Here is a 19628-nt window from a genome sequence, read left to right on the forward strand (position 1 = left end):
AGCTACATCTCTTAATATCATAGCATTGGAGGTTAGGACTTAAAGAATGAAGTATGAGAGGACACACTCACAAAGCATTAGCACATCTTAAACTCTACCAACATTCTAAGGTTCTAGCATCCATGATTTTGATAAAATTTCTCAAAACTGGATTGAGAAAATTTGGTCAAATAATTAAATATAACAAGAATGAAGCCATGGAAGACATTGATTAGCACCATCCCTGAGGATGATAGTATCGTTTTCTTTACATTTTCTGAAGGAAATTTTTTCCTGAGAATACTTTTGAATGTTGTGTTTCTAACTGTGTTGATTTTTCTCCCTTATCCCATGGCCAAAATAACAGTGTTGAAGGATATAATTTTGAAATGATTATTTGTTTTAAAAACTTACCATGATTCTCTATGGGTTCTATATAATCGGTCTCTCTTATGGTTAATGAAATCCCTCTTATTCATTGTTGATACTATACGCTCACAAAAGATTGACTGTATTATGAACCCAATATAATTTTCCACTTCTTTGAGACATGAGTATAGATGTGTACTCACAGGATAACACATTTGTGTTAATCTGAGGAATACTTTTATATATAAGTATGGATATACAAAGTTCAGAAATACAGTTTTAAATTAAGACATGGGAAACTGTTGGTGGCCATTCACAAATGACCTGTATTAACATTACTTCATGGAACAAATGTTGTATCATCCCAAAGATTTGGATGACCAGTGAGGGATATATAGTTAGAAAGGTTATATCCTGGTTTAGAAATTATTTATTTCCTATTTTTCTTTACTTTCTGATGTCAAATGAGGATAGAGGATATATCTTCAATCCCTTCATTTCTGATATAAAGATGTGGTTTGATAATATTACCAATGTCAGTGAAGGTCAAGCTTGCATACATTTGTAGGCAACTCTTCCCAAGGCTGCTCATCAAAAAAAGAAGGATAATACACTTTCTTCTCAGCTTCCAAATGACTTCCCAGAGAGATGTGGGTAGATAGTATATGATTTAAATGTATGGATACTGACTTTCTACCCATGCTACTACATTAGATCTTTATCCTCTCCTTGTTTAACAGATAGGCACAGCTAAAAGTGTGTAAATGTGTTCACTCAGGGAACATTTCCAGATTATAATTTTGGCTGTCCCTAACTCTAATGATAAATTCCCATTCTGTGCTGGTTACTGCTGCAGGCTGAAGAGTTACTAGGCCTCTGAAATCACATTCCTCAGGAACTCAGGACAGCCCTTTCTTTACAAGAATACCTATTGTGTTATGTAACTACCAAAAGAACACTGAAGGTTTCCTTTTATTCTATTGCTACATAAGCAAGTCACAAGAGGATGCTAACATAGTATATGACTATATTTTGTATTCCTGTTATCTTAAGGAAGAATCAAGAAACGACTTTAAAATCTTGTGTTTTGTTAAATGGCTATACAAAGAGAACTTGGTATTTAAACTGCCAGTACAATATTTTAAGAATTTATTATTAAAAAAACTGTCTCCTCCTTCCATAATTTTAAACCAAAGTACCACATAAACACAATGGGAAATCACACATGCATATCTTTGTCTTTGATATCTTTATAACATAATTAGGTTGAACAACATGTATGTGTGTGTGTGTGTGTGTGTGTGTGTGTGTGTGTGTGTGTGTGTGTGTGTTGGTAATAGTAAGGTGTAATAGGAATACTTATGAGAAAGAGTGAAAATCTCTATTTACAAATGCTAAGCTAAATATAACAGTGCCAAAATAATTCTATTTAAACAATCTTTATGGAATGGGAAGGGCATTAGAAGGCATTAGAAAAAGAATAATTCAGGAAACCCTAAATTTGACATAAAACAATAATATGGAGTTTGGTAAACACATTTACCTGTGTTGAGAATATAAACCAACATAATGTGGCTTACACATAGCTTTTGTATATGTTGAATGCTTTCATTACCTAATATAATACCAAGATAGTCAATCATAGGAAAATAAATTTTAATACAAGGAAATATGTCATAGATTTGAAGGAGAATCTTGTCCCTGGAGAAAGAAAGAAATGTAAAAGAAAATTCAGTCTGCATTTAAACACGTTTCTCAATATTTACTTCCCGTTTAATATTTCATTAAACCTAAAAGCAAAAGTGAATACAAGGAAAGACTACAAAACAATATAACTGTTCTCTTGAGATTTGGTAATATTATGAGAGAACAAACATATCTGTAAATGAACAGAAGTGATATGTAGATAAATCATACATGCCAAATCTTTACTGTACATTGAAAATGACAGTGAACTGGAAGATTTGCAAGGCAAAGCTGCATAAAATTCTTTGGCATCTACAGGTATTTTATTCTATTTTTAGACTTTTAAGAATTGCTGTTTATTTTATAATACTGTATATCAGCATATACAACATTATAAAATTTGTTTACTATACCTTCAAAAGAATACTTAAAAGGAAAAGCTCTGGGAAATGTTTTAGTTCTAATAATTCCTGGAATTTATCATAAAATATCTTTTCTCCTCTAAGTTCTACATTTATCCTTGCTTACAAATAATGAGAGTATATCTCACTAGAGCCATTAAATGTCTAAAGGTTAATTTAAAATAAACTATTTCATTATTTTTTATCTATAAAATTCAGTATAAAAAAACAGCAAATACTGGAAAACACTCATGGGAAAAACTTTCTAAAAATGTATATTAGATTTGAAAATTTATACCAAGATAATTTTCTTAAAGGTCATTACTTTCATATTGCATGTCACTTATTTAATATTCTCTAGAGTCTTTCAATTGTGTCTTTAAATCATTCTCATGCTCAAGGGAGAATGACAAGGATGTTCCTTAGTGATTTTCTGTCTAGTATAATCTAACTGGCTTCTCATGTCTTTCTCATGCTAGTATTACTTCCTAGGTGGGAGGGTTGTTAGTCCCCCAACCGTTTAAGATATTTAACCCATTCACATCTGTTGTTTCCAGTATCCATTACTTCGTACATTTAAAAGTCCTCCAGAATTTGTTAAGGGTGGGATCCTCTTCTTTCCTATCTCCATTTGAAATAAGCACACAGACTCCTTCATAATTTTGTTAAGAAATGAGCAAGAGGTGTCCAAACAGGAGAAGCAGCATTTTCCTCCTCATGAAATCTTAAGGACATTTCACAGCTGATGTGTCTAATGTATGTTTACATGTAAACTGGATTCTTATATTTTTGACAGCTCCTTCTTGGACTTTCACAAATTGTATGTTCTTCCTCACACAAAGCCATAAAGCTTACAGTAACTCCAATTCCCAAAGTGACATAGAACTGGTAATAATCTCCTTCCAGTTATAGCCCTCATTTTGGGAGGACAATTCTAGAAATGTATGGCTAAACCTCTGAGGTTCTACCATTTGCTTGGTCTAATTACAGGGGAAGCCAGTGAACCAGTAAGTTGGGATACAAGCCTACTTAGATCCATGAAAGCAACCACTTGGTTTTGAGAATTTCCTGTGCAGGCCTGGTAGAATCCCAGATGAATGTTGACAGGATTCCAAATCAGCATCCTTTTATTATATAATGGAGAACTTAAGATTATTTCCTTTTAATAATTTAATCTTTTCAAATGGTCTGGGTTTTGATCACAGATTTTCAGTACTTAGAAATTATTTTGCTTTTGGCTATGCACTATGTACCCTTCCTAAGAACTGTCCCTTACAAAATGCTGAGTTTGATTATCCAGAGACTACATTTGAAAAATGGTCACATTGGATTTGGAAGTATTACTAAGGAAATAGAAGGAAGCTGATTGAAACGTTTCCACATACTCTGGCCATTAAAACTTAACCCTTTTTTTTTTTACCTTGAAGGACTTCATCTAAATTGGTGCTTCTTTGGTGGTCTTCATGGTACCTAATTGAATAATCAACCACCACCATTTGCTTGGGACTAAGGGACTTCCCTGGGTGTGGGATTTTAGGTGCCTAAACTAGGAAGTCCTTAGGCAAATCTAAACAAACATTATGAAAAGCAAGATAAACAATGACCCAAAATCCATATGCCAAGTAGAAAAATCAATGAGGGTAAAAATGTAAAGGAAAGTAAGAACAAATGAATTTATCACCTTAAATAACCACAAGTGACAAGAATGTGCAAACTATTGGCTCTGTAACAACTCTAGTCCTAGTTGCTCAGGAAATCCAAATGAAGTTTCAATCAGAGTCCAGATTATCCAATGAAGTAATGTTTTTCATGACTGTAAAGACCTTTGCATAGAAGTCCTCAGGAGAGTAGGCAGTGCCCCTAAGCTGATTCATTAGCACAAAAGGAATTTCCCAGATAAAAGGACAATGCCAGGGGTATATCATTTCTGATTTGAAAAATGAATAAAGTTTATTTGACAGTCTGCCATTACAGATCGACTGCTATAGTCCTCATTATATTTTTCTAATGTAAATTCATCTTGAATAAAAGTTAAACTAAGTCAACCTGCTTCATAGGTGTTCTGGTATGGTTCAATATTATTTCCTTTCTTTTGACCCCAGTTCCAATGAAACAAAATGGTTATTTTGACCAAGGTCTGCATAGCCTTGGGTAAGAGAGGAATTTTAATGGACATCTTATGCCAGTGTGGGCAATAAGTAGCTCTTGTGCATGGCATTTCTGTAGGACTACCGTGTGAACATTTTTCTGAGACAACAGTGGAATGATTCACGATTGGCATACAGTGAGTACCCAGATGATTCCCTGGACTTGGACCCATCTATGCTAGATTCCATTTGGAAACCAGATTTATTTTTTGCTAATGAGAAAGGTGCCAACTTCCATGATGTCACCACTGATAACAAATTGCTGCGGATTTCCAAAAATGGCAAAGTGCTCTACAGTATCAGGTAAGCCTCTCTGGGTTGAGCCTTGTTTCATCTCCATTTCTCTTATGTCTGAGAGCTGTCTTACTTTTCAGGGCAGGATGTATATGATTATTTGATTTTGTGGTCTCATGTATCATTTGATTCTTATAGTCGATGGAGTGTGTGATTCTTTCATGCAAAGGATGTAGTCTTTAGGATGTACTCACAAACGTGAGTAGCTGATAGTATTGTGCAAATACATAAACAAATGTATTTTTGATTGCTTGAATGAAGAAATAATAGTTTTATCAGTTCAATTGTCATTTGGCATAATGTACACATTTGCATTGGCATAATTCTGTAATTTAGCCTCTCTGTCTCTGTCTCTGTCGCTGTCTCTGTCTCAGTCTTTCTCTGTCTGTCTCTCTCTCTCACCCACACACACTGAGTCTAATGACTCAATATGGTCATTGATTGCATGCTTTGAGCTGAAAGAGTGTTGATGTTGTGCTTATGTCAGTCTTTAACTTTTCTTGGGCTTGAACTTGGAACAGAGAAATACTGAAATTAGTGTTTAATTTTCGACTCAAATATGATTTTCTCCATAATCTTTATCACCTCTGCCTTGAAATCATATCCCCCTCCTATGAATCTGAGTAGCAGTTTCTGTATAAAAGACTCTTATTTCTTCCTGGCTTATAGTTTCGTTATTGCCACCCATGAATAAAGCATAAGAACATGGATACATGGATTTTTGGAATTAGATTTAAAATCAAATGCAAACCTTGGCATATATTATGTTACATGACTTCTACCACTTAGTTACCTTAATTATAGTTGGGAAATCATTTTGTAGACTCTGAGTATTGTTATGAAGATGAAAGCTGTAGAGGTCAGCAAACATTTTATTTTAAAGACCAGATTGTAAGTATTTCAATTTGGCAGGCTAGATTGCCTCTGTTACAACTACTGACCTATGTCACTGAGTTCACAAGCAGTCAGAGACAATATGCAAACAATTGAGGATGGCTTGTTTCACTAAAACTGTATTTCGAAAAATGGATATTGGGGTCAAGAAAGATGAAAAGAGGCAATACACTGATCAAAGTACATCATAGGCATGCATGTGAATATCACAGTGAAATGCTTTTGTGCAAGCAATCTATGATAATGTTTTTTTTCAAATTTCATTTACAAAAATAGATGGCGCTGGGCACTGATGGCTCTTGACTATTGTCCTAGCTACTCAGGAGGCTAAGATTGCAGGATCTTGGTTTGAGACCAGCTCAGGCAGAAAAGTTCATGAGACTCTCATCTCCAATTAAGCAGTAAAAAGCCAGAAGTCTAGGTGTATCTCAAGTGGTAGAGTGCTAGATTTGAGCAAAAAAAGCCAATGAGAGTGAGCAGCTCTGAGTTCAAGCTCTTGTGCCACTGCACGCATGCCTGATGCTAGCTCTTTGAGGCCAAGATGCTTGGATTTCATCTTTTTGTAACCCCTTCTAAAGGGCTGAGACAATGTAATGTATAGGAGGGAGATTTAGGACAGTGAATTACTATTGGTATTTTAAAGGCCTTAATATAATACCCCATTTGTCTAATTTTATTGCCCCCCCCCAAATGTGGACAGCTAGTACTGCAATTAATTTGTACAAGTTTGCAAATTCCTTGCCATCACAACCTCATTTCGCAGCTCTGTATGTAATCTGGTTCTTAGATGCTTATTTTATTCTTTCATTTGGTAATTTCATAATTTCCTGCTGGCTCACAACTCCTATGTCTTATGGAATCAAAGAGGCTGCTCATTGGAAACATGTAGCAAAGTCATTGTTATCACAAAGACCTAGGAAACTTTCCCCAATGTCCATTCCCTTTTTTTTCTTCTTCAGGAAACAGAATATTCTGCATGGTAATTCATTTTGTTTGGTGTAAGATGCAGTGCTGGGCATGACCTAAGTTGATGTGACCTGATGAAATGGGACATATGTAGAGCATGGTGCTGTGAAGGAGAGTTATAAAAAGCAACACAGGGTATCAGCTGCTTCAGCAACTCCTCCGGGCTTTGGGTGGTGTTTGCTCTAGTAAATACCTGGCATTGTGCATTGTTGAAGTAAAACCAGGTTGCTGTTCCTGTTTGCTGGCTATCTATGAAGGACATTCCATTCTAGTACAAGAAGGCTACATGCTTCCTAGACCTGGATACAGAGGCCATTTTTGTGTCTCTGGTTCCCAAGTGTAGCATAATTACAGACTCTGCGATGCCCTACCAACTACTTGGATTGGGTGGGATTTGTCCTATGGTAGGCTATGGAGATTCTTTGAACAGAGAAAATCCTTGGTGGTGGAAAACTGGAGATGTTATTTTAGGAGGACACAAGCTGTTGGCAGATTTGAATTGCAGGAATGTAATTTATTTTCCTAGAAGGGTTTTCTTTGCTCTTTTTTTTTTTTTTTTAGCTTATATTAGTTATACAGGGAGGGATTTCATTGTTACATTTTCACAGGTTTAGAATGTATTCCAATCAGCTTTCTGGAAGCAGAAGTAGAATAAACTTTGCATGACAATTAAAGTCTAAAGATTCGAAGGCCTAACAAAACCTAGAGGGCTGAAGGGTGCAAAATGTCTGGCCCATGGGCCACATAAGGCTGTGAAATCATTTAGTGCATGAGAAGACAGGTATGTATGCCTCTTGTTGGCTGTCTGTGGCCTTCTGTCCATATTGATAATTTTGTAAAGCCCATGAATGATGTTACAAATATCCAAATGGCCTTGGCAGAAAAAAAACATTTCCCCACCCCCTAGCTAATTTTATAACAAGCAAGATCACAATTCCTAACATTTCCTATAACTGTTTCTCAAACAATACAGACCTAACATAAAAAAGGGAGTAGTAAACTTGAACTACACCAATGTTCAGTAATTCCAGATTCGAACATTTGGGATACCTAATTTAAATTGCTGCAGATGTTTTAAATAGGAAGTAAATATTAGCAGATATCCAGATAGAGATCCAGCTATGCAGGACACAAGATAGGCTTTCACTATGCAAAATTATCACATCCCTTTCTGTTCATATTTCTTTTTTATACATACTTCCTTCATATGTTTATCATACTATTTTTTAAGATTATTTTTGCTGGCTTTGCCCATTAATTGTTGATCATTCCTTACCAATGTACAGTCGAGGGCACAATGCTTGCTTTGTGCACCCTCACTGGAGAAAGTTAAATTCGAAATTCCTGTTACTTCTAAATGCTTGAATCCATAGTAGAAAATTAAGGTGATGTACATGTTATTGCCCAACAATATTTGCTGAATTTGGTATAATGGATTTGTGTAAAGGCCAGAACATAATAGGACATGGTAGGAAAGAAGAAAGGAAAAAGAAGAGAAACATGACCGATTCTTCATTCCTGATAGTTGTTTCCCTTTCAATCCCATTATATCTCAGACTCAGCCAAATCATGTGGAATTATGGGACTGCTCCTCTGCTGAAGCACCCCATACCACCAAGGCATCTGCTCCCCTTATCAGCAACCTTTATCTGACCTGAAATTCATTCTTTTATGACATTAGAAGTGACATGCTTGCTAATCCTTTTTGATTCAGTGCACAATTCCAGGTGTTGATGACTAAGGCTTCCAACAGTGTTTGAGTTGTAATAGAGAGCCCACGAGGATTGACATATCTTCTTCCTCTAATGACAGAGTATAGGCCCTACTGAGTGTAGGTGGAGTGTGGATTTCTAGAGAGACGTCCAGCTGTGTCCCCAAACAATCCTATCTAAAGACCAATTCTATCCACACACATAAAAGGCCAACTGCTCCCAGATGGCCTACCTCACGTGACTCATCATACAGTGTGATGCAGGAACTTCAAAAGATTCTAACTTTAGTTATAGAGTATTTTTAATGGAATAAAAAGAGCATTATTCAGATGTCAGACCTAAAAATAATATGCGCAGTGGATTAAGATCCACTGAAGTTACCAATGATGATGCTCTTTGATCTTAATCTCAGTTTTGATGAGATACAGAAACCCCTGTACTTTCCGCTGTAAGTCAGCTATGAAAAGATATGAGCTCATTGTGCATACGTAAACCATATTTAGTTTTATGATCCGGGACAAATTACATTCTCACTTTCTTAACATTCTGTGACTTGACTTAATGTAGAATTCTCAATTATAGCCTAAGTGTACATATCAGAATTAAACATCAAATCTTCAGGCAAGTGCTAGAAATGGCACAAAAACCACAATACCACAATAATTCCATTCTTCTTAGACAGGAGTAAGGTTGAGAAGACGGGAGGAGCTGGCATGTACATACACTGCTGGGTTCAGTAGGGTTGTGAAGAGGGTCATTTTGGAGAAGGGTCCATAAAACTAGTGCTCAGGAAGATAGAAAGATCAAGATCTACAAGAGAAGCTGGGTACATGACAGATTCTCATAATGGGCTGGAAAGCTTTGTGGAGCTCTTGGGTTCATAAATACAAACACACTATGGAGCATAATGGTGATTCAAATGTAACAGAGCAAGGACTGCATCTTTGTTTGAAGGGAAAAGGGGAATTGTTTCATTATATACATGGAAGTTGTCACAATCGCTTTGTTTTTGAACATTTACTTGAGTGGACTGGCTGGTAAGATTTTCCTCTTTGGAACAATCTTTCCCTTCCATTAACAGTCATCAACATTTGTTCTTCAGGTGATGAAAGTGCTGAGAGGGTAGCTCAGGGCAATGTGAGCTGTGCACTTCCGTCTATTATTATTGGATCCTCTAGAATCGCACAATAGTCTCTCTAGCTCCATTAGGTCATCAGTCTGTCTCAGTTTCTTTATAAAATGGGTCTGAAAGACCTACAAATTCTAAAAGACTACACAAAGTTTAGGTTTCTGAGCTCCATCATACTATAAAAATCTAGAATTCCAAATGGCCTTCCTCTTATGTTGAAATCACAAAACTACTTCCTGATGAACAAAAATAGTTTTTCATATGTATCAGAGCTTGAACCAGCAAGAGAAGACTGAATTGTGGACCTTGAGACTCTTGTTTCCCAAACGAAATATCCAGTTCTTTAGGAGAGGAGCCTGATTTGAAAGTGGGAGCTGTAAGATTGGGCTCCCTAGGGCTTAAGAAGTAGTAGCTTTACAACATTCAACATATTGTTTACACAATGACAAATACTCAGTAATTAGCTCCCTATTAAGAAATTTCCCTGTCACAAACTAGATCATTTGTACCCAGTGATTCAATCAGCAGGAATAACTATGAGATATTATCTTAAATATGTCAATGTTAGTATATGTTTAAACAATTCTACAGAAACGGTCTACTGGCTCAACAATTGTCTAGATATGGAAGCTAAGTAAATCACAATGTAGATTTGATCCAGCAGAGTTTAAGGGCTAGTCTACTACTACTCAATACCTAACTTTTCTTGTGGCAGGATGCCAAAGGGAAAAAAATTCAGAGGTTCTGGTGAAGCTGCTTGACTTATGTTGACAAAGGCTTCTTTTCAGAACATGCTGTTACTTTTGAAAGACTCCCTGGATAGCATTAATCCCAAAATAAACAGGCATAAAATTGGTGTGGTTCTTAAGAGACATACAAATTACCTTTGTTCATTCTCATAGCGTTACACCAAAAGAATGACACTCCATTTTTTAAAAAATGGGAAAATACAGTCCATCTACAAGCCCAGCAGTCTAACTAGTTTCTTTTTGCTTGTTGTATTTAGAACTACAGACTAACATCTGTACTATAGAGGGCACAATAGTGATCACTGGACAGTCATTGAAAAGAATACATAGTTATATATGTACTTCACATAATTATATACATGTGACACATTCTCTGAGCAAAGCCACTCCATATCTGAATGGCTGTTTCTTCCAAAGAACTGTGAAACATAAATTTAATGTTTCATTTCACTAGGAATATTTTGCTCAATTTGATCAGTCAGATGAAGGATAGAAAGCAAAAAGTGAGGTTTAAGATTAAAGACAGAATATTGGGGGTAAGACAGATGTCAGTTTAAGGGTAAGAAGTTATTTAAACTTTATGTTAACTGAAGAGGGTTTTTTTAGTTCCTGATTCATACTCAACAGTCACTGAATCTCTTAGTCACCTCTGAGTTTGCTAAAGCATAAAGGAAAGAAATGGGGAGACAGTGCTCTCCGTTCTATCTAACCTGTCTCTTATATATATTCTCTACTCAGTACCTTCAACAGCTAGGCGCCACTCACCTACTTCAGCAGAAGTCATAATACATCAACATCCCAGCCAAGTAATACACAATTATGCTCTTAGCTGTCAATGGGAAGGCAGGTACTTAAGAGTCTCTCAAAACTATATTTGTAGTTCCCAATAATGTTGGCACTTGTTCCCTTTGCCCTTTTACCAAAAGTAAGATAATCTCAAACAACAGGTTGAGAAAATTGTGATAATAGTACTTTCTCTTTCTTTACTTCCTTGCCATTGTTAAATAGCTGTGACAATAGACATGGAGTGATGATTGTCAAATCAGTCATCATTATTGTAATATGCAGGCAGAGAACATGTAATCTTCACAAATATTTCACTGTGGAACTAAATACTAGATGTGCAATAACTTTGAAATTTAAAATGTAACTACAATGTGAGCAGTAGTGTTTAAATCTGGTGATATGAGCTCTTTTTTCCCTCTGGTGGTGTTCAGTTTAGCTCTCTCCTATTCAACACCTCCAAAACATTTTTATTCAGGAAATAGCAAAGCATTTGGAAAAGTTTTAGCTGCAGATTTATCAGTTGCTCTCCAACTGGAATCCAATCCATATTTGGACTTAATTAACATGGGCTAACCATATGTGTGCACATTTTCTGAAGGACCACACACAGATGGGAACAGATATTATATTTTCATCCTTCCCTGCTAGCACTGCTCAATGCATATGGGTATTTTCTATGATGCCTTTATAATGTTTGGTAAACATGATCCTTCCTACTCAGTTACAGGGATTTTAGGCAGAAGAGAAGAATAGAAGGGCTGATGAGCCAGGCAATGCTGCCATTCATGTCCTCCATATTCCCAAATCAGCAAGGAATCCAGCACAACTGCTTCAATTGGAATCAAGTGAGAGAAGAGCTATTCTTTGGGACCACCTTTGAATTTAGCATCAACCTCAGACTGTATTCAAGAAAAGGAGGGCTGAAAGCACAACTCAAAAGGAAGAGGGCTTGCCTAGCAAGTCTTTCCCCTGAGTTCAAATCCCAATACTGAGAATTTAAAAAGAAGTATTTCTGGTGCCCACCCACATTGCTTTAAGCTCTGTTTTTTTTTTTTTTTTTTTTTTAAATCCAGCCTTATCTCTCTATTTGAGACTTTCAGTATCCAAGTTTTAGGGATATGACCACACAATCAATCTAGGTATCTATGGACTGACTTACACAAAGGGGGAAATGACTCCATACTTGAAATGTTATTCTCTTCCTAGCAAAAAGTCACGGAATCCTATAGCTAGATGAATATTAACTAATTATATGTAGCTAAGAGTTGATAAGGATTCAGTGGGACAGAGTGAGTCTTTCTGGAACACCAGTTTATATAGGATGCATTTTTCCAAATACTACTAATGTGGAAAGCCTTGTCAAGCATGGCCACATCTGTGCCTGTCCCGGGTCCAGTGTCCGGGGATAAAGTAGGCAGAGCATTCTTTATGCTTTATGTGATGAGGTCAATGTTTAAATTTCATCACAGAGCTTTCCAAATGATGCAGTAGAAATTTTCATCCTTCGCTTGCTTGATCAAACTTGAACCAATTCTTTTTGTTCTGGTGGATCAAGTTTGATTTTCATTCAGGCGCATCGAATGATTCATGTCAGGTATGCTTCTCTGAAAAACCTAGAGTGTCTCCATAGGATCTAAGTCTGTAAGAATAAGATACGGGCTCTTCTCAGTGTGAATGCTTACCCAGGGCCCAGAGGAGTAATTAAAGGCCTTCCCTCAACACGGTGTAACTTCCACAAGCCTCAATTTGCTCATCTCAAAAATAGAGATTGGCTGTCCATATGTCTGACATATGTGAGTTTGTGATAGTACTCCATGAGTGTGCAATAATGAGTGCTTGGCGGAGAACTTTTTGTAATCATTAATATTATTACCACCATGGTTTTAGTTTTCATTTTTCCTTCATATTTTAAGCCCAAAGGAACATCATAGGTTCTAGCCACTCCAATATGTGCTTGTACTGAGTATTTGTAGTGCCCTGAATAGGGTGTTATAAATGTGGTCCCCACCAATAAACAAATGATACCAAAACTTTGGTTCCTCTTGAAAAACAGCACCATGCTCTTGTACTTCTACTCCAAAGGGAACACACTATTCTAAACACTAGAATAAACTTTGCCAAGAAAATACATTGGCAATGTACTCCAGGTGAGCAGATCACTCAGTAAAGTTTGTATTTTTACCTGAACATTTATTTTCTCTTCGAATGATTTTTTTTAATTTTCCTTAAAAAATTTCATTGGGAATGAACTCCCAATTCTAATATGGAGCTTGTTATGAACAAGTAGTTGTCTTGTGAGTCACGGAGCCAACGTGGTATTTACCATTATGTTGTTATGTTAAAGTATTAATTTACATCTTAGTAATTTGAAAACAAATCTAATTGTGCCCCATCTACCTGTGTAAAATTCATGAACAGGTGGCCTTCCCTTTCTGCATTTCCTTCATGTTGATTAACCTTCTTTCCAGTAAATATCTGCCATCAACTTACACAGGAGCCTCCCCCCGCAAGCTTTTCTGGCTTCTTCCAGCCATCTTGCAATTTGGCAATACCTTGTAGGCTCTGATAATCAGTTTCCTTCCTTCTAGGTCAATTGTTCTTTCCCATTCTCATAGAATGAAAGCTGGAAATTTTCCCACAGAGTTTTAGGATGCTGCTTCATTCATCTGGTGCCTGGGATGGTTTTATATGATTAAAATAAAAAGTGTCCTAGACTTCATGGTTTTGCATTGTAAGTGGAAAGATAATTAAAAATATAAAATTAGAATATTTGACTTAAAATATTGTAAAGATAATTGAAACTATAATGTCAGGATCTGTCAATAATTTAAGCTTAAAATAGGTCATAAATACAAGAGCTGGTTTTATAAACAAGGAAAACTGAACAGGAGAGGAAGAAGAGAAAGAGTTGGGAAGGCATTTTCTGTGTTCTGTTATGCTCTTCGTTTTAAAAAATATTTTTCTTTGATCTTGTTATTCTCAAAAAAGAGCAGAGTCTCTTAAAGGAAATGGTATTCCTTTTTCTTGTTCAAATAGGAATAGGGTGCCCTATTGCACATATGTCTGCTGTGTTGACAATAGGAGAATGGGTGACAGTGCTTCAGGAAATGAGTTCTTTAACACAAATCAAAAGGAAAAAAGGTGGCCTCTGCTCACTACCTTCAGGCACAATAATCATAATATTTGAAATCAGGGGAAAGAGGAAAAGAAATTTGACGTGCTATAGGCAGTGTCTGTCAAAGATAAGTCAGAGCTTCTAGGAAAATTTGGAAGAAGACTGGCTTTTCAATGCAAATGTATAATTCTGTAAGAGCCACCAAAAAACACCAAAAATTGACCACATTTTTCCATATTGCTGAACATGTCAGTTATATTTGCAATAGGACTGTAGTATAGTTCAAAAAACACTTTTGCTTGTGTCTAACTGAGGCCTTATATTCTTTTACAGCACTATTACAATAGCCACATTATGGTGGAACATATTTTTGCATGTTAAATGTATTTCCTGTTTAAAACAGAAAATTTAAAAAATTATTGCAGTAATCCAAATTTTAAGCATATGAAGGCTTCTTAGGTACTTACCTTATTTTCTTTTTGCTAGAGGTTTTCATTTTGGCTCTTCTACTCTGCCTTTACTTGAGTTTATGGCATTTATCTACTAAATTATATTTCAAAAAAGTTAAAGTTTTCATTCTGAAGAAAATAATTAGATAACCAAATATTTATGTTCATACTATATCCATATCTCCACAACTGACAACTATTTTTTTCTTGCATGAAGTTTTAAGTTGGTTGTTTAAAAATCAAACTAGTTTTTTTCTTTTTGAATCATGATTGTAGAAAATATCAAATTTGTTTTTTTGTGATTCTTAAACCACAAAATAGCCTCTAAAAAATAAATGGTGTGGTAGTTATGTTGGGAGGTTCTAGAATGTTCTGAGGCAATGAGAATATTATAATTCTGGATCTGAATACTTACCACACAGCTGAATACAGATACAACAAATCATCACACTGTAAGTTTAGATTTGTATATTTTTACAGTATTTAATGCATACAGAAAGATAAAATGTAAAAGGAGAAAAATAACTAAAGGGGAAACCTAGACATAAGGTTTTCAGATGCATGGCAAACTAGCAATTTTGGGCCTCACAGCTCATACAGGTCTTTACGACCTTTTCCTATGCTTAGCTGATAACATGATTTTACAAATCACAGAGAGGTTAACTTGCCTTTTTTATTATTGGCACCTATCCATTTCCAAATTAAAAAAAAAAACGTATCTAGAAAGGAAAGTTAAAAAATCTGAAGAAAAGTCTACCATTCATTTCTCAGCTGAAACAAGATACAAGAATAGTTTCATAGTTGTTGGGAATTTTCTCAATGTGATCTTATATACTGTTAATAGCTTTCACTCCCAAATTCTGGGTCTCTATAGAATTATTACATCTGCCACAAAGGCAGGAGTAACTGTATGTGAGCCCTCTGCTCCCTGAATAAATATGGAAAGTTCATTTTATAAAAGAATCAAATTCAGTTAAGCCTATGATTAGGAATATAAAAGTTGGATTGTTTCCAGTATCAAATTGAACTTCATGCTGTATGTTCTTTTAAGCTACATTCATTTCTACTAGTATTATCTTCTAATTTCTCAAAGGTAAAGTTTTCAAAATTCAAATGAGATTTCCAGGTTGCCTGGTCTTGATTCACTTAAAGTATCCACACACATTTTGATTAGTTTTGTAGGATGAACATAATTTTTTTCTTAATTTGTGATTTGTAAATTGACAAGTTGTACAGGTATATTTTACAAGGCACAAACTGATGTTATGATTTATGAATACAACTAAAATAAATGAAGCTAACTAATTTATTCATCATCTCAGATATGTATTTTGGTGGCAAGAACATTTGAAAATTACTCTAAGTAATTTCAAAATGTGTAATGCGTTATTTATTAAATTTATCATACTGTGTAACATATCACAAAAAACAGCTTTTCCTTGTATCTAATTGAGGCTTTGTAGCCTTTTGCAGCATAATTTGCAATAGCCAAGTTATGGAGGAACATATTTTTATATGACGAAAATATTTCCTATTTAAGAAGCAGAAGAGAAAAACAGAATTTCATTATGGCAAAAACAATTTTAAGACCATGGATATTTTTGAGGTTCCTCAGTTCTTAGTAAAGTATTCATTTTTTTAAAAAAACTATAGATTTCTCCCTTTTTAGGAGTTAATGATACTAATCTCAACAAAATTGCATTTTCTTAAAAAAATAAAGCCTTACCCAGGCACCGGTGGCTTACGCCTGTAATCCTAGGTACTCAGGAGGCAGAGATCTGAGGATTGTGGTTCAAAGCCAGCCCAGGAAGGAAAGTCCATGAGACTCTTATCTCCAATAAACCACCAAAAAACCGGAAGTGGCACTGGCTCATGTGGTAGAGCGCTAGCCTTGAGCTGAAGAGCTAAGGGACAGCGCCCAGGCCCAGAGTTCAAGCCCAATGACCGACAAAAAATAAAAATAAAAATAAATAAAGCCTTCATGCTAGAGAAAAATAACTAGGTATATAACTAGATGCCTACACATCATATATATACACCTACAAAGGAACCTACAATTGACAGATATTCTGTCTAAATACTATTTAATCAATAATTTAAAACTCATTAAACACTATTTTTCTCAAAGAACCAGTGTTTGGGTTCTCAGAACAGTCCAGAAAAGATTGCTGCTTAAGTTAGTAAGGAAGGTGAAACATTGTATATTTAAAATAAGATGATTATGATAGCAAAATACTGAATGAAATAAAATTTTATAATTTTATTTTTCAGTTATTGTTTAAAAAGGCACACTTAATTACATGAAGAGAAAACTGATAAATAGCTTTTTTCTGGATCTTCTCAAATAGCCTATAGTTCTCAACACAAACAATGCAGAATAAATACAGAATAAAACCAAAACATGAATCATTTCACCAACCAGAAAGGTGTATTCTTAATATAGTGCTGTGTTTACTTCCAAGACTGAAAACATAATTTCACATAATTGTCAGCACACCGCACTGCTTTGTACCTTGAATTTCTCAACCACTGCTGTATTTTAATGACTTTGAAGATTGTCAGCATGGAGTCTTTATCCATTCTAACTTGAAATTTCAAACCTTTCTTCCTTTTAAACTGTGTGCCACAAATTTTAGTTTTTGTTTTTGCTTGAAGGGAATACAAAACAAACCATATAAAGAGAAGGGAACCAGGAAGGGAGAGTGAGAATGAGCAGAATATCAAGGGAGAGTTTGGTATATAGGGCCATAGTCAGAGAGAGGGCTTTGAACACAAAAAGGTGTATGAGAGACAAGAGCAGAATTAGGACTAGTAAACTTGTAGTACTGGAATCAAATGGGAATAAGCATATATAGATTTTTTCATCATTTGACTGATGAAGAAACAAATGTTCAGTATCAGTATCTTGCATAGGCTCAGAGATTATTTTCAGCAAGACCAGGAAGAGAACTTTTGATCTGCTGAATTCAATCCTAGTTTCCTTCATTGAATCATGGAGGTATGGAATAATTTTTGAGCAAGAAGTGTACACCATCTCTTTGAGGAATAAAAAAGGAAATGATAGGAAAAAGTTAATAGCTTAATGAATATCCTGATTTAAGGCTCATCTAAAGCTAGTTGGAACTCAGAAAAATTAGGGGAAGACAAAAAGGAAGGTCCTATTTGGTACAGAAAGATTAAAACTCCCCAAGCCACCACCCTTAGATGGGTTTTTCTAGTTTAAGAACTACTTTCTATAGGATTGTCATAATTCTAGAATGGATGCTAGAGTATATTGTCAACCCATCCATGTAGATCAGTAAATGAAAAGTCTGTGACGTTAATTAAGCACTTCCCCATTTGATGTAAAAAGAATGAAAGCTTATCACAATCAACTGTGATGATCACATCATTTATTGGCCATGAACAAAGATCCATGGATCTAAGGTATGATGTTAAAACAGGCTAGATCTCATGCCTGTTAGACATTAGTGTGGATAAGAGCTCAATGTTCCTCGTATACCCTCTCTTAGTGATCTTGTTCACAAGATTCAACTTGAGATCAGCACCATTGGTGGAAGTAAGGATAAAAGAAAAGAATCAAAAGATGGGAAATAGAATAAAGCATTGTGATGAAGTACTACAATGTTTACAATTTTTACCTATGACTACTCTTTTTATGAAAACCAGAAATTATTGCTGTGTGTCAAGCTTAGCCTTCAGTATTTAAATCAATATGTTTTGCTTAATACTAAATGGATTTTCATTTATTTCTCAAGTATTAGCTATCACAGTCTGGAAAGTAAGTTTTATGTGTTTTTCTTTGCTAAGACTCACCTTGACCTTATCCTGTCCCATGGACTTGAAGAACTTTCCAATGGATGTCCAGACCTGTACAATGCAGCTGGAAAGCTGTAAGTCACCACTTGTTGAAATGATTGCTTGCTTGTTTTAACCAATGATCTGACTCTTTTAGTGTGTAATTAAGGAGTAAATACCCATAAGACTCATTCTCTACCTATTTAGCAACATCAAGGTCCTAATGAAAGGACAGAAAAGTGTGTGTGTGTGTGTGTGTGTGTGTGTGTGTGTGTGTGTGTCTGTGTGTAGATAGGAGAAGCTCATTATCAGCATACCATAGACAACATTTCAAGTTAACATACTAAATAAATTGTCTTTCCTCATAAAAGCAGGTCTGATCTAGTAATCTTTTCTTTAAAATTAAAATGTCTCATTAGTCATTAAACTTATATAATGAATCACTCTAGATATCAGACTATTGAATTTCTTGTCATCTTATGACCATATACTTCCATCACTCCGGAGGGAACTCTTTCAGGAAGGGACAGTGTTTTTGAGAACATGCCGTAGAGGCCTCAGCCACATAAGGACACAAGAATGAGAGGTATGAGGACCAGGAATATAAATCTGTGGTAGAAAATGTGCCTAGCCTGAGGAAGGTTTTGAGTTTGATCCTCAAAAATAAATAAACAGAATGAAGTGCATGAACTGAGATGGGGTAAGACTGAAAAAGTGGCATCTTCCTTAGATAAGCAATGAATTCATAGAGGAATAGTGAGAGCAATGTCATCTATGTTGTCCCTTTTATGCCCTAGTTCAGTTGCCACTGAAGTCTTTGACATGAGCCATAAGCTGCTGATTGTCTTTTCAGTGAAGACACATGGAATTTCTTCTGACTTGCTCTTTCAGTTTCTCTGTTTGTAGAATGCGAAGAATAATAAGTATTACTGACCTACAGGGATGGTAGGAAATTTAATGAGGCAAGGGCAAGGAAATACTTTTAACTTTTTTGCTTAGGAAAATATTAAGTGTAAAAAGACAGATCAACTATTATTTTTTTTAAAAAAGAAATGGTGACAGAGTTTTTTTGATCATTTGCAGATGTTCCTTGAAACTTCCTCCAGAAATAAGCAAAACAATGAAACATCTTTGTTTTAAGACGCTGTCAGAGA

The 19628-nt window shown here is 35.4% G+C and overlaps 1 protein-coding gene across 2 annotated transcripts in view; it reads left to right on the plus strand.

The window, feature by feature from the left end:
* The window catches only part of Glra2 (glycine receptor alpha 2), a 134414-nt gene that overhangs the window by 31970 nt on the left and 82816 nt on the right, over positions 1 to 19628 (plus strand). For both annotated transcript variants that reach the window (XM_042680519.1, XM_042680520.1), the window contains exons 4-5: positions 4662 to 4885; positions 18487 to 18569. In XM_042680519.1, coding sequence (XP_042536453.1) covers positions 4662 to 4885; positions 18487 to 18569 — 307 coding nt within the window. The remainder of the gene's footprint in view (positions 1 to 4661; positions 4886 to 18486; positions 18570 to 19628) is intronic.

This window comes from Dipodomys spectabilis, unplaced genomic scaffold (genome assembly GCF_019054845.1).
Source record: "Dipodomys spectabilis isolate Male_0828 unplaced genomic scaffold, ASM1905484v1 ptg000061l, whole genome shotgun sequence".
In the NCBI taxonomy this organism is placed as follows: Eukaryota; Metazoa; Chordata; class Mammalia; order Rodentia; family Heteromyidae; genus Dipodomys; species Dipodomys spectabilis.